Source organism: Scaptodrosophila lebanonensis, unplaced genomic scaffold (assembly GCF_003285725.1).
Source record: "Scaptodrosophila lebanonensis strain 11010-0011.00,11010-0021.00 unplaced genomic scaffold, SlebRS2 tig00000123-arrow-arrow-pilon, whole genome shotgun sequence".
NCBI classification, from domain to species: Eukaryota; Metazoa; Arthropoda; class Insecta; order Diptera; family Drosophilidae; genus Scaptodrosophila; species Scaptodrosophila lebanonensis.
Window position 1 is genome coordinate 1,732,318 of NW_022060581.1, and position 15,148 is coordinate 1,747,465.

General features: G+C 38.6%; 3 protein-coding genes across 5 annotated transcripts in view; 1 reads left to right on the forward strand and 2 right to left on the reverse strand.

Moving 5' to 3' along the window:
- Positions 1-2,281: 2,281 nt before the first annotated feature.
- On the reverse strand, positions 2,282-7,779 carry LOC115628683 (histone H3.3). The gene is made up of 3 exons (XM_030524857.1): positions 7,656-7,779; positions 4,911-5,211; positions 2,282-4,159 (listed from the first exon to the last, which is right to left on the reverse strand). The coding sequence occupies exons 2-3, from the start codon at positions 5,190-5,192 to the stop codon at positions 4,031-4,033; spliced, it is 411 nt and encodes a 136-aa protein (XP_030380717.1). The 5' UTR covers positions 5,193-5,211; positions 7,656-7,779; the 3' UTR covers positions 2,282-4,030.
- A 546-nt stretch (positions 7,780-8,325) lies between these two features.
- LOC115628693 (dolichyl-diphosphooligosaccharide--protein glycosyltransferase 48 kDa subunit) lies at positions 8,326-9,868 on the reverse strand. The gene is made up of 2 exons (XM_030524870.1): positions 9,684-9,868; positions 8,326-9,614 (listed from the first exon to the last, which is right to left on the reverse strand). The coding sequence occupies exons 1-2, from the start codon at positions 9,823-9,825 to the stop codon at positions 8,398-8,400; spliced, it is 1,359 nt and encodes a 452-aa protein (XP_030380730.1). The 5' UTR covers positions 9,826-9,868; the 3' UTR covers positions 8,326-8,397.
- A 1,326-nt stretch (positions 9,869-11,194) lies between these two features.
- LOC115628695 (sn1-specific diacylglycerol lipase alpha) overlaps positions 11,195-15,148 on the forward strand; it is a 29,819-nt gene continuing 25,865 nt past the window's right edge. For all 3 annotated transcript variants that reach the window (XR_003995828.1, XM_030524873.1, XM_030524874.1), the window contains exon 1: positions 11,195-11,458. The gene's annotated coding sequence lies outside the window, so the exon portion shown is untranslated. The remainder of the gene's footprint in view (positions 11,459-15,148) is intronic.

Below are 15,148 nucleotides of genomic sequence, written 5' to 3' on the forward strand. Positions count from 1 at the left end.
CTCAAGCGGCTTATCTTTATTGCCCAGATTTATAGAATTTGCTCTCATTTCAGCTCCTCATTTCTTAGGAGAGAGTATAAGGTAGCGCCAGATATTATACTTTTTGCTTGCTCTGCGCTTTGACGTCACGGCTCTATTACAAAAGACATTTAATAGCCAGGCAACACAGGAAATGCAAATTGTTGAATAACTATCAAAAAACATTCCAAGTCTGAGCTTTGAAATATTTCATTTTTCTTTTTTATTGAAAGCAACGCGTAAGATCGTAACCTATTCAACTATTTATTTATACAGAACTAGTTGAATGTGAACGTTGTGCACCAATAAGGTAATCGTAATACTGAAAATAAACTTACTTTATACAGTTTTAAAAATAAATCAAAAACAATATGAAGTGTGACGTTATACTTGTATGAGAATAAAAATGAAGATCAAATGCCTGACAATCTAAAATACATACAAAATAAATTTTAATGAAAACATAAAAAAAATTAAAATAGAAATATAAACTCCTCGGTAAAGCACACAGAGTAATGTGACCGTCGATGAATCGACGGAGCTTCGCAAGCAAAAAAACATCGTCGATGCTCGATACATCGATGTTTTTTTACATTCCTACTAGAAGCACAACCACAAGTCACTGTCCTTACGGTGATGGGTGACGGTGATACGCAAAACAGTGACATTCGAGAACAAGTAGAGAAGCTAAAGTCGGGTGTCCCGACTTTCAAATACTCTGTACAATAAAATAAATAATAAATAAAATAATAAGAAATTAAAAAAAATTTTGAGGGGAATTCTGCGTATTCACATAAGACATCTTGAACTAAGCTTTGGTGCTCCTACGTCTTATAGTCCCCGAGAACGGCGTTACAGAAAAACCCCCCTAGGGGGGAAATCCAAAAAATTAAAACAAACACACATAAGGCATCTTTCTGCAAAATTTGGCGTCTCTAGCTCTTATAGTGTCTGAGATCCACGTGTTCATACGGACGGACGGACTGTCGGACAGGCAGACAGACACAGTTAGATCGACTCGATTGTCATGTTGGTCAAGAATTTGTGGGGGTCTTCTTCTGCCTGTATTATATTTTCCACCTCCCTCAAACCTAATATACTCTTGTACATTTCATGAGCAGAGTATAAATATGATTTTTAGGTGAGTACTTCCCATTTCGCTGTTTTTCTATAATTATTATTGGATTTTGTTTGAAATCGGATCCAGTGCACGATATTACGGTCTGTAAATAAATGGAAAGAGAGTTGGAGAGAGCCATAAAACTAAAATATAACCATCGCAAAACTTATGGTTAACTTTTGTCCTTCGTTCTAGAAGCTGCACTGTGGAATATTTGAGAACAAGAAGATAATCTTCTAGTTGTGCGAACAAGCAAATTTTTCGTTATTTTCAGTAAAATACACTTACTTGTACACATCCTGACTGCTATTGCTTCTTTCTGCTCAAATTTTTGGCACCATGAAGCTTCTCAGTGTGTTTTTGATCCTGGGACAGAACACTATTTGGCACTTCGAGTCCCGACATTCCTTGGCATGGCTGTAGCAGATGAGCGCAAACTCGCGGCATTTCTCGCAATTTCCGCTCGCCTTGAGTGTGCACGTCCTGGCATGTCGCAGGAGTCGTTTGTGGTTATAGCACTGCATATAGAAGCACGACGCCTTCCGGCACTTGCAGGCATGGCTCAGCCAATGAACGCAATAACAGATGCGATGACGTTCAGGGGAACTACCGTTCTTTCCGCCCAAATGACGAGCCATGTTCCCGCAGACAAATTCAGAACGACTCTTGCACTGCTGTCAAATGTTTTTAAAGGACCCCGCTTTGTATTTGTGCCTCCTTTTGTTACAGACTCACCCCGATACGTTTCAGGACAGCACCGGTATTGAAATAGAGCCGTTGACACTTAGCGACGAGCGCACTTGTCAGTTTGTGACAAGTACGGACAAGTCACAGAATTACGTTTGAGTGATGGCAAAGGCATAACAGTGATATAAAAATCCCGATTTATGATGTTCACAAATTATTCAAAAGAAATTATTGACTAAGAATAATTTAATTCTTGTTTTCCCCCATTTAGAGATCGAATTTTTCAAGCAAAGAAAATTTAGATCTAAAGCCAATTTCTTATGAATTTTAAATGAAAGAAATCCAAAGACGATGCTAAGAAGCTTAATGTTATTGTAATCCCCCACCTCCACATCGACTATGCTGATTTATATTTAGGGAATTGTGTTTCTATTCTGAGTAAAAAGCACAATTGCCTTGTTTTTGGTTTCTTCTCTAGAAAAAACCGTTTATTGAATTTTGTTGTTGGACTTTTGATTTACTGTGGAAATGATTTTCTTTCTCAGTGGCCTTTTTTGCGTGGGTTTTCCAATGGGTCATGTTTCTGTTTATGGACTATTTAAATTACATATAAGTATGTTTTCGTACAGTATTTATATAGTTTTAGATTTATATTGTTGTATATCTTGTACACGTATATATAATTGTTTAATATTTTTATGTCTGCAAGAGAAATCAACATGTAATATGATTTCACTTTCTCGGATGTTTTGATATTGTTTTGTTTGTTTTTTTTTTTTCATTCAATTTTGCATTTAATCCTTTAGGGTTTTCTTTTATCATCTTGGTTTTTTATGTTTTTTGTTTTGTTTTATTTTTTTGCCTAAACGTATAAAATGCATGTAATTCTAGAACTTATTCAAACAGCTTTGAAGGCGGGAAGTGACGTGGGGTGTGGGGAGTTGGTGATGCTTCCCCCAAACCATTGTGCCACTGACCGTCAACTTATTGGGGAGATCGCGAAATCTTCATCGTGCTTTCCATTAAGGTCGATGTTTTTCCAAAATTAATGATAATTGTAATATTTAAGGTTAGTAAGAGACAATGAAATAAAAATAATATTTATATTATATATACTACATGTATTTAAGAATATATATATTTGTATATATTCTGCATATATAAGATGTAATCATTTTAAATTTTATTTTCGGTCCTGCATAAAAAGTGTACTCAATTCGGTCATCAGTTTTATGTAGTTTTTGCTTTTTATAATACCGCCCAGCCCGAATCGCACTGCAAGTGCTCGATTGCTCGTGACTGTCGACCGCTCCGCCGCTTGCCACACCCACAACGTCCAACCGCCCATTGAGGCAAGACGCACGCACTCGCCACAGATGTTATTGCTGGGATGGAGTTTGCACGGCGGATTCCGCTAGCCAGCGGCTTCATTTGGCTAGGCATATCGATTTATATAGTGATGTTGTTGGAGTTAGCCGCTGGGACTGGGAACTTGCGTGCGAGTCGCCGAAGCGGCTGGACGCTGCGGCTGTTGATGGAGTTGGAGTTTGGGGCGGTGTTAGAACGGCGGCGTGATGACAGACAACGACACGCGTGACACGCGCAAGCGATGTGTGCGATGGATGGAGAGTGCACATAAATGGGCCGGGTCGCGTCACTTATCAACTAGTTATACATAATATAGCAATTAATAATAGCAGTAATTAATAATAATAATAAGAATTACAATATTCTTTAGATTATGTTTAAGATACAATGCATTACAGTTACAATTTTTTGTGTTTGTTTTCGTTTTGTTGTCTGCCAGATTATTCAAATTTGATGTGGTTTTTGTTTTTGCTTTTTTGTTATTTGTTGTTTCTTGTGTTTAAGTGTGTGTGTCTGTTTTTTGTTTTTATTTTTTTGCTTAAAATTTAAATTATATGTAATAATCATGTTGTGTGTATATATACTTGTCTGTCAAATACGGCTCCTCCCTACATATGTAAGTATTTTAAACCGAAATTGTAGGCCATGTATATGTTTGTTGTTGTTGATACTTTGTTTGTTGTTTGTGAAATATTTAATAAATGAAATGTTCTTGTAACAGCTGCCAATGTTGGACTGGCATCGTTGTTGTTGATGCTGCTGTCGCTTGTGTGGTTGTTGTTGTTGTGTTTGTTGTGGGTGCCGAAGTTGTGACACCGCCTTCCAAAACAAACGCGCTTAAGCACGCTCACCGCGAATGCGACGTGCCAATTGAATATCCTTTGGCATGATGGTCACACGCTTGGCATGAATGGCGCACAAGTTGGTGTCCTCGAATAGGCCGACCAAGTAGGCCTCCGAAGCTTCCTAAAACGCGAACGAGAGAAAAAGAAAGAATGAAACAATTAGTAAGAATAACAATACTTGAGACAAAACAAGCACTCCGATAGCCACCACTACCCAATCCATATGTAAACTTTCTAAGGGGGGAAAACGTTTAGCAAGCTTAGCCCCGAAGCACCTTGATAATTCTAGTTACGTGGATTCACGGACTGATGTAAATCGCCAGTTAAAAATTTATTACATTCTATTATATTTCGATGTATGGTAACATTTTTTTTTATACAACGTCAAGAATACACTTATTTGGACAAACAATTCTGTACCTTTTACGTTCAGCAATACTCCATTCAGAAGTATAGTTAAGGAAAGGAGATAGCTATACTTTTCATGCCTAAATAAAAATAAACTTTCTTTCCACCCCTATGGGTATTTGAATGGGAAGAAATTTTGTTTAAATTTTAACATTTTTACTAAATTTTCAATTCCATTATTTGCTGTTGAACTTTTTATTTCATAAGAGTTCCCCCCTTATTTCATATTATTTCATAATTCCCTACAAGCTAAAGGAAGGAATCGCCAAGCTATTTAGACTCTAAATTCGTTTTCTAGTCTCAATTTCCTGTTCCGAAATATGTGAAAATTATGTCTCCATTCGAACCCATATATGTATAAAGCTTTCTCGGTTTTTAATCACAAACATATGAAACAACTACTATATTCACAAGTAACTGTCCCTTGGGAAATATAATGTATTAAGTTATATTTTTTAACTCACCTGGAGAGCGCCGATGGCGGCAGACTGGAAACGCAAATCGGTCTTGAAATCCTGTGCAATTTCACGAACCAGCCGCTGGAAGGGCAACTTGCGGATCAGCAGCTCAGTGGACTTTTGGTAACGACGGATTTCACGCAGGGCCACAGTTCCGGGACGATAACGATGGGGCTTCTTTACGCCACCAGTGGAGGGCGCCGATTTACGGGCAGCCTTGGTGGCCAACTGCTTACGCGGAGCCTTACCTCCGGTGGACTTACGAGCGGTCTGCTTGGTACGTGCCATTTTCTTAGCTTGTTAAATGCTGCAAAGTCAAATAAAAATAATAATTAGTCCTGAATTTAGAAGCGAGCGGGCGCGCACACGGCGCGACCCGCCGCGTTAAGGGCCAGCGGCCAACTGATGGAACTTGGCATTGCAGCTCATGCGAAACCTTCGAGACGGCAAGCCAAGGTTAGCGCCAAGCCAGCAGAGCAACGACGAGGCGAGGGTTAAAATTTCCCTTTTGTTCGTGCGCTCGTGTGTTTCTTTAGGCAGCAGCATTGGCTTTCTTGGAACACTAGACTACCCACTTCACTTACAGCTGGCAACGATAATGCACCGTGGTCCAACATTCAAATCTGATTTCATTTTTAAAAATACAGGAATTACTTGATATCGAAAATGGCCTTTTTCTATAGATTTGGAACTAGCTTTTGAATACTTTTCGCCACTCTAAGCGAGGTAGAAACATGCGTTTCAAAAACAAAAATCATTGCTTTAGACAGCATATATTTTTGATGTTTGGGTGTAAAAAGATGTCATTGGAGAGCTATACGATCATCATCATTTCAATGAGTGTTGAGCTTTCAAAAAGTCTGACGGCTGAAGAGATTTGCATTGATTCATCTATGGCGGTTCATTTTCGTCATTTCTCGTAATATGACATGTACTATATCCCAGGCTTTTTAAACACCCGTATTTATAGACCTGATAGTTCTCTACAAATTACAATTTTTGTTGTTGTGAGATTGGTGTATGTAGAAAAAAAATTGTTGAGGTTCGGCAGCTACCTATCAAATAGCTGTAAAGCTTTAATTATTCGGGATAAGTAAAAGACTGTGCTTTCGCAGAAATCTCAGCACTGGTCGCTGTAGAGAATAGTAAATGAATTGTACATCAGACTTTTTTCGAACCACTGTGCCACATTGTCGTCGTCTTGGTCTTGTTCGTGCTCATTCAATAGACGCTGTATGTGGGCTGCCGGCTGACTGGCGCACTGCAGCAGAAGCAGCAGCCACCGCACATCTCAAGTGGTACTTGAGCGCCCCATTGTGATGCTGCATATTTTATAAGGCATGAATAGCTTTTTTTTCAGCCTTACCTTTCTTTTTCTTTTTATGTGTGTGTTTTGTTTCTTCTCGCCACTTGAACGTTCGCAGTTACGCAGAATCAATCAAGTTGAAGTAATGAGTTGTAGTTTTTGGTCTCAGCTGCCTCGTCTCAGCTGACGCTGACAACTGTAGCGGAAAATGTGCGCTAGACTTTCTAGGGGAGTATGGGGAGTGAAGTGATCGACAGTAAATACACACGCACACACACACACATTGATATATAAAGCATATAAAAACGGACATATTTACATTTAACAGTTATGTTATGATCAAGAGGCTAATGCCATCCATTTAGTAGGTAAATGCCGGAACGAGATAGCATCATGCACCAAAAACTTTTAACAATGCACCATAAGTATGAATGCAATGATAGTTCAAAGGAGAGAGCGAGAGCAAGAGAGGGAGCGAACAGTATCAAAGCGATTAGCCAAAAACCAAAAACAAATTGCGTCGCTTAAATTACGCGCGCACAGACAGACAGGCAGACAGCAAAACTCAAACACACATACACATACATACATTCACACACAGAAGCTGCACAAGAAGAGGGAGCAACTGTAGCTCTGCTCTACATACATACAAGCATACATATACTGGCATAACTTTTGCCAAATAATTTTTAGAAGATGATGTAATATGACAAACACGTACACACTACAATGCAAGCTTGTATTCTTGGCAAGTAGAATATGCATGTGTGTGTATGTTTAGGAAAGGTAAAAGTCGCTGCAACTCCTTTGCTTTGGATGACAAAGTAACTAGAAAAATGTACATGTATATAAAATCCATACATGTACAATCTTTATGGATGTGTGTGCACGGTGTTGCGCATGTGTCACAATTGATTTATGTGTGTGTGCGAATAGACACACTCACACAATTGCGCTACAAATAAAAAAAACATAAGCCCCCAGAAGCTCCAAAAAATTTATGAAAAAATACATTTGTAATCAACGTAAATATTTACGCGCCTTTTTTTTTTACTAATACAAACACAAGAAGTCAAAAACACCATGGCAAATTTATAAACATTTGCAATTGTTATTGTTTTTTCCTAACGTCCGCCATCTTGAAAATTCAACTCACACAAAAAGTTGTACCCCAAATCTAAAAGTACACCACACCACACTGTACAACAATACCTATGCCCGTGCACATCGATTCGTACAAAACGAAGTCTTCGCCGTCGCGCTTTGTGTGTATCCATTAAAAAAAAGTTGGTGCTCCGCTGGCGGCCGGCGGAGCACCACAACACAAAATGAAAACAATTTTTTTTTTTCAACCAAGACACAAGTAGAACATCAACCAAGCTTTCACCAATTTTCACCAAAACGCACTTAAACATATAAGAATTATATGTAATAAAATCACTCACCGTTCACTTAATTAAGCGAAAAAGTTTACAATTATTTACGTATTTATGAACTCTCTAGAACACAACTGCTCCCCGTGAGAAAAAGTTTCACAATGAGCGCGTCAGAAACGATAACGATATCTAGTGGGTGAACTATTTGCTGGCGCTGCCACTTGTGGGTGTTGCTTCTTTTAAAGTATGAGGAACTGTTTGAAACTTTAGACAACTGCATAAAAGCACTCGAATGTCGTTTTCAAAAGATAATTAAAGCTTTTCTTGAAATTAACCCTGTGTATGGGGCTACTCGTAACAACAAATATAATCATTGTCTACAACGACAAATATCTGGCCACTTCTTTGCCCAGTGCTGCAATCGAAATAATAACAATCGATATCAATAACTTAAAAGGCGGCATTTATACTAGTACCTTATTTGTTCAAAAAGTATATATAAATAAGAATTCATTTCATGCTTGCAGTTGTTCTCAGCGTTTTTATTTATCAGCTTATAACAATCAACCTCTTTTTATAAACTCTTTGGAATATAAATTGTAACATCTGATTGTTTTTAGAAATGGACAGATGATCATGGCTATATAGATGTTATATTGCGATATTTACAAATAAATAAATACATACAGAAAATTTGTGAAGTCAGCTCTTCAATAGAGGGTGTAAAAATGCAAACTGCTATTTGATATATCAAACGACTTTATTGATGCTATTTCAAATGATGTGTTGTGTACACAAAAAATTTTATATTCTATTGCGTCTTCTTATCGTCTTTATTTGGCTTGCCCGCGCTGGTGGCCTCATCCTTGAAGTGCAGGAATACAAAGGAGAACACAAACACGCCAATCATCATTGAAAATGCGCTGGTATAATATGGGAAGGCGCTTGGAATAAAGCGTTCGTACTGTGTGTGTTCCAATGGGCGGACCGAGACCTGTGTTGTGCTGTAGAGATGCGTGTAGCCGACGCGGTCATAGTTCACTTTGAACTGATAAACGCCGTAGACATCGGGAATCTTGAATTTGGCTTCATACAAGCCGTTCGATTTCTGTTTAAGGAATGTACGCACAAAAGGATCAATTCGCACAAATTCTAGCTGTATATCGTTGGCCTTGAATGGTTGCCACGTATCCTGCACCAGCTCCTCAATGCCAATTGTGTATACAACGGGATCGGTAATGGTGTATGCCTGTTCAGGAGGATTGCGTTCGCCTTCCTTGTTGTGCTGCACTGATGCGACACGCAAACGTCCACTTTCTCCGAATACCCACTGGCTAATAGCCTCAGCAACGGCCCGATTGCCAGACTGTTTGTGAAAGACGCCGCTTTGGGCATACTGAACCGCCGTAGTGAACGCCTCGTCGGCGAAAAAGTGCAACGAACCGGAAAATACCACACGTGCATTGTTCCGTGCCTGGAGTGCGGCAATTAGCAGCGTGCCACGGCCCACTGCATGTGGGTACTCGCTGACAGTGGTCGCATCGGGATTGTAGCTATATGCGCTACTCTCGGCCGTAAGCAATTTGAGCACCAACGGATTCTCCTTGTCTGCAATGAGTCCAGTCCCACGATATAGCAGAGGAGCAGCGTCCTGATTGCGATTCTGTTTTCCAACAATAGTAGCCGCATCAATTAAGTTCTGTGCCGAGGTCAAGATGGTGGTATGGGCTCCTGCATCGCTCACATCGTAGTGCAAATGATCAATCACCGCTGCATTCTCTTCGTCCAATTCAAACCCACACTCGGAGGCAAATTCACGCAAGGCATCGCCCGATTTTTCGCTACCAGCCACTAACACATTGCCGCCATCGTCGACGAACTGTGACAAGCGCTCCACACTGACGTCACCGCCAAACTCTACGACGCTGGGCGCAAAGATGATAACATTCTTGTACAGATATTCGCCATAGCGGGAGAGCAAAAGGCCGGCATCATCGGCTAACTTGTATGTGATTTTAAAGCCGCGATCTGAAAATTCATTTTGTACACGTCACATCACAGACCTTTTCTGCCGGCGCCGCTGTCTCTGTCACTTACCATGCAATGATTTAAAGAAAAGCGAGTGAGTCTCGCGTATGGCTAGATTATCAAGTAGAACCAAAGTATTTGCATCCGTTTCGAGTACAGCATTGCAATTATGTGTGGCTAAAACCAAGGCAATTAATAAAGTTTTCCACATTTTGCCCCCGAAATGCAATTCAATACGAGGCGGTGGTAAGAGCTGAAAATCAAGTGCAACTATCGATACCTTAGAACATGCTATTATCGACAATGCTGGCTGCAGGGTTGATTTTGTCAAGTAGTCGTTGCACGAATTTTTTTTAGCTGATCTGGAAAAGTATAAATTCAAAGGAACAACTCGACTATAGTCATTATAGTTTTGTTCGTTAAGGTAACATGTAGTTTTTCTGAAGTTTATGTTCTTATTTTTTAAATATATTTTTTTAATAGTGATTCTTTTGATTCAGTGGCTTGCGACACATTTTATTTATTTATTTTGCTCTTTTTTATATTGACCTGCACCTGTATGGGCCTCGTTAACCGGGAACTTTTTTTTTTAAATTAATACATTTGTGTTTGTTGTAATTCTTTACGGTGTATTGGACTTAAGCAATTGACAATTGGGACACTTTTTGATCCAAAATTCAACTTAAACTTTACATCTCAATTACTGTAACTATGGCTATGGGAATACTTAAACGTTGGCGGAAAGGATTCAACAATTCTTATGCAACTAAATATCCGTACGCGTCTCTAGTATGCCGCCGTCATAAGTAATCCTTAGAGCTGTCCCTTGTCCCGTTTATCTTCATAAGTTGATTATTAGCAATGTAGACCCCATTAACGGAAAAGTTCAGATGGTTAACTTTTCTGGTGCTTTGCTTCGGGCAATCTTTTTTGGGTTTTGTGTTCGCATTATAATGTATTTTCTCCTCTATCCTAACAGAATTATTTTCCTACAAATGAAATGACGTCTTCGGTAATTAAAATAATTCGCTATTAATTCGAATTAAGTTTCCCCATTTTATTTATATTTTTGGGTCGAACGTCTTACAAGTATATATTATTGTAATATTTTTTAGATTCTGTATAAAGTATTGAGAATGTTGACATACATATAACAAAATAAAGGTTTTAAATTTAAGAAAAACAAAATCTTAAATTAGGGGATTGGATTAAACTGGCAAGAAATTTCATCATTCAATGAGGTATAACCAGCCATTAAATATGTTATTATATAAGTCATTAAATAATTTTATTTTGCTTAGGACAACTAGGCAGTTACCATGAATGTTAATGGTAAAACGAAGGTATACAATTATCTATCTGTCAACAGGTGGCGCTAGTAATAATTTTGCTTACCTCTTACTTGTATCCATAATATGAGCGTGAATGCCATCGATATTTGGTATATATCGATATTTTCACAGCGTCGATGATTTTCCGAACCATCACCGCACACTGCACAGTACGGTCGACGCGGTCCAAGTCTAATCAGTAGGAATGCTTAATTTAGTGCCAGAAAAGCTTGCTTTGCGCGCGGTTCGTGTTGAGTGGGGATTATGACTTAATGTTGTTGTTGCGCGTCTCACCAACAACAACCAAACCATCCATGAAGAGTCGTTGCGTTAATTCGATATTTTTTGAAAAGTGGACTGGCTAAATTTGCATTTTAGGTGAAGGCGCGCGCAGCAGCATAACAATGGCATTTAAACCAATAAGTCTAGCTCAATAATAGACAATTTCTAATCAGTGCAGACTGCGTCGAAGTCAAAGTCATGGATTAACGGTAACGCGCGTAAACCAAAAAGGTAAAAAAAAGTAGATGCCATTCAGTTAAACTCGTCGTGTATTCGTACGCAAAATATAAGTGGAAATCCATAAAAACAACAACAACAGCAAGAGATGGAGCGGCAGCGATTTCCTATTTCTTTGAAACAAGCACTTTTGCTTGATGCTGCTGCTACTATTGCAATCGTTGTTTTCCTTGTTTCATAGATAGATACCAAAATAATCAAATAGAACTGAAAATAGCGCAACACAGTAAAGTAAATAAGTACATACATACAAACATATATACATACATACATACATACATGTGTGTGCTGCATAAAATGTTGGCAAAAGCCAAAGCGCAGACCAAACAAACAGCCAAAAGCAGAAGAGCAGAAACAGAAAGAATGGTAGTGATATGTATGTATGTGTGTGTGTGTGTGTTGATGTGGAGGGCAGAACAAGCATAGGGACGAAGGTGTAACTGTAAAACAAACTAAATTTAATGGCAATAATAGCTTTAGCACAAACAACAACTGGGATGAATGAGCGAAGGAGTCCGAATGAGAGAGTGCGAGCAAGCGTGCGGAGACGCAGCAGCAAGTGCCTGTGACGTGTAGTCTGTGCAGCATTGTTGTTGTTTCTGTTTATTTTTGTTGTTTTTGTGTCAGTGGAACAAAATTTTATTTTATCGATCGACCAACAAAATAAAAAAAAAAAAAAAATTCCCCAACATCCAACAGCAAGTAAATCCGTCAGAGTGGCCGGGATTAAGGTTACAGTTACCTGAATGTGCGTCGTCGTCGCCCACGTAGCTATCAACGTGTGCTTCTTGTTGTTGTTGGTTTATTTATTGTTGTTGCCGGGAGGCTACCGGTAAATAGCTGACAAGGACGCCCACTGCTCTATGCGAGCGAGCAAGTGTTTTTGTATTTGTGTGTGTGTGTGTGTGTATGCATGTGCAGCATCGAAGTTGCAGCAGCGTGAAAGTTCATTAAGTCTAAACTCCTACACGGTCACACACAGACACAGCCAAACGCACAGTTGCTCGGTAAACCGCAATAACAACAAACCAACTGCACAGTGAAATTTCTGCATAACAGTACAGCCGCAAATACCGTGCCAGCATCTCTTGCTCAAGCCCCTCGCCCCATCCACATCTCTAAAGATAGATGGTCGTGTGTTTGTTGTGTGTGTCTGTGTGTGTGTGCGAGAAAGTGATAACAAGTATTAAGCTAAAAAATCATAACTTTAGCGCAAAAAACACAAAAATCGAAAATGTGAAACTTTTGTATGTGCATACATACATACATACATATGCATTGTATCTACAATATACATACATATGCACTTATGTGTGTGTGTGTGTGTGTGTGTGTGTGCATGTTTTAAACAAGTTTGGTGCCTTTGCGGTTTTCTTTTAGGCCACGCTAAATAAATATATGTACATACTTACACAGTATATGCATACATATGTATATGTATATACAAACGTAAGTTCATTGACGATATAATTTCACAAAAGGATTACAAATATAACTCTTAAACATGTTTTAAAAGATGTACTTATAGTTTAAATGTTACCTGACTGAACGTTGGCCCTTCTTTCCCTTCTGTAATAAAAGAGAAATCTTTTAACGGATTTCTTAAAAGAGCAATTTTTTATGAACATTTCGAAAATGTATTTTTAATTTTTAATGGATGTTTAATTGGTCTATTAAAATCGTCTGGAAAAGATAGTTTAAAGTGTTGAACATCTTAGACAATATTTTATAACTGCTCCAATAACTTAGGGCTCCATTCAAAATATGTTTTGCCGGTACTATTCCCTTTTTACCTGCGAGGCTAAATATGGAATCAGTTGCAGAAAGTCTGGCCCGTAAATGATATGTTCTTAAAGCAATGAAGGGTATGGGGCTTCGGCAAGGTTTTAGAAAATAATTTTGGGGTCATACTTGATTGCAACATCGATCGAACGAAAATGCATAATAAAGCAATATTTTTATGCAGAGACCCAGATATTAAATTAGTTAAAAGGCCTTCTACGTTAAAGCCAAAATGCAAGAATCAGCGTAAAGAGTAAAAAAACAACAACAACAACAACAATTACATTGCAAGCCAGTCAGTGAAACCAAAAACCGAAGACCGTAGCAGCGCAACTTTTTTAACTTTCAAAACTTCCCCACCAAGCCGTTCCGTTCCGTTCGTCCGTCCGTCCGTCAATGTGCAAAACTTTTCTCAACCACATCTGCGACTTAAGCGCAGCATAAAGGGCTGAACAGGAACGGCAACAACAACAACAACTACAACAATAATAAAGACGCGCTGTCGTCCCGTTGACTGAGCAGCGTCGAGTTGCAGCGCTGCCGCCAGCAACAAATTGCGGCATGAATATTTCTGAACATTGTAGTACACACTTTTTGAAATAACTAAACCACATATGAAAACACATACATACATGCATATTTTCTTACATATATGCAAGTACTATGTATGTATGCATTTATTTACTGTGTGTGTGTGTGTGTGTGTGTGTGTGTGTGTGTGTGGATGGACTGATGGGTCTGATGCCTGCTTTTACTATTTAATTTGTAATTTTGCCAAAACGTAGAGAGCAAGCATAATAAAAACATAAAAAGCAAATTTCAGAATGTAGTTCAAAGTTAGGCGACTTGGGCCAGCCACACCCAACGTTGTCATTCATTCATGTTGGACCACATAAATAGCCATGACGAACGAAGCTCAATCCGATTGCTTGTAGGATGTAAGTAGTATGTAGAAGGGGCTAAGGCAGACTTCATCTCATATGCAAAAGTATATACCTACCTATATGATCAGCATGACGGAATGAATACTGCCATGACCGTTCGAGAAATTTTAGATTAGCATACCAAACTTGGCAGGTATTTGTATATATGTATGTATATATACCTATACCACATTAGCTGCACCTACCTTGATTATATAGTTTACAAAGGAACAATCACTCTTTCTAAACTAATTTGTTTGTTTTTGAAGATATTGCATCAAAAGTACAAGTATATAGTTTCTGCCTCAAAATTACCTAACAATTTGTGCAGTTTCAAAAAAGGATCAGAGCAGAAATCACTCTTATTGCTTTTTCGACATTGTATCGAAATGTGGTATGTATTGTCAATTTTTCTGAGTTTAATGATTGGCAGAGAGGAAGAATCAGGTTCGAAAGACTGATTAAATAAATATTAATATTACTTGATATTTAAATAGTTAAAAAAAATTATCTCCCATTTTTGTCTATCTACAACGTCTAGAAGATAAACCATATATAAACATAAGATATATGTATATATGAACTTGTATCCTCTCGCAAGTTTTGTTTCTTGCAAATCTTAATGGCCACACTATGCTGGAGCTCTGCTACCTTCTATCTTTTAGTTCCGTTATAGTCTGTAATCTGCTGGCGCCATAGGAACGCCTTAGAACCAACAATTCAATTAACTCATTGTGAGTGATTCTGCAAATTGGGTAGAAAATTAATGGTTTCCAAAACAGAAAAAAAAGAACACGCAAATGTGAGAGCAAATTAGAAAACTTATTAGAGAAAAAAAGAAAGAAGACCTAGAATCTAAAAATATACAAATAGATAGTGGGTGCGACAGCTGCCGTTACTGCGGAATAGGCGGCTGCTACCGCCGCGACCGACCCTATCCTCTGGTACGGTACCCCGTTCACCCAAAAAAAGGTGAAAG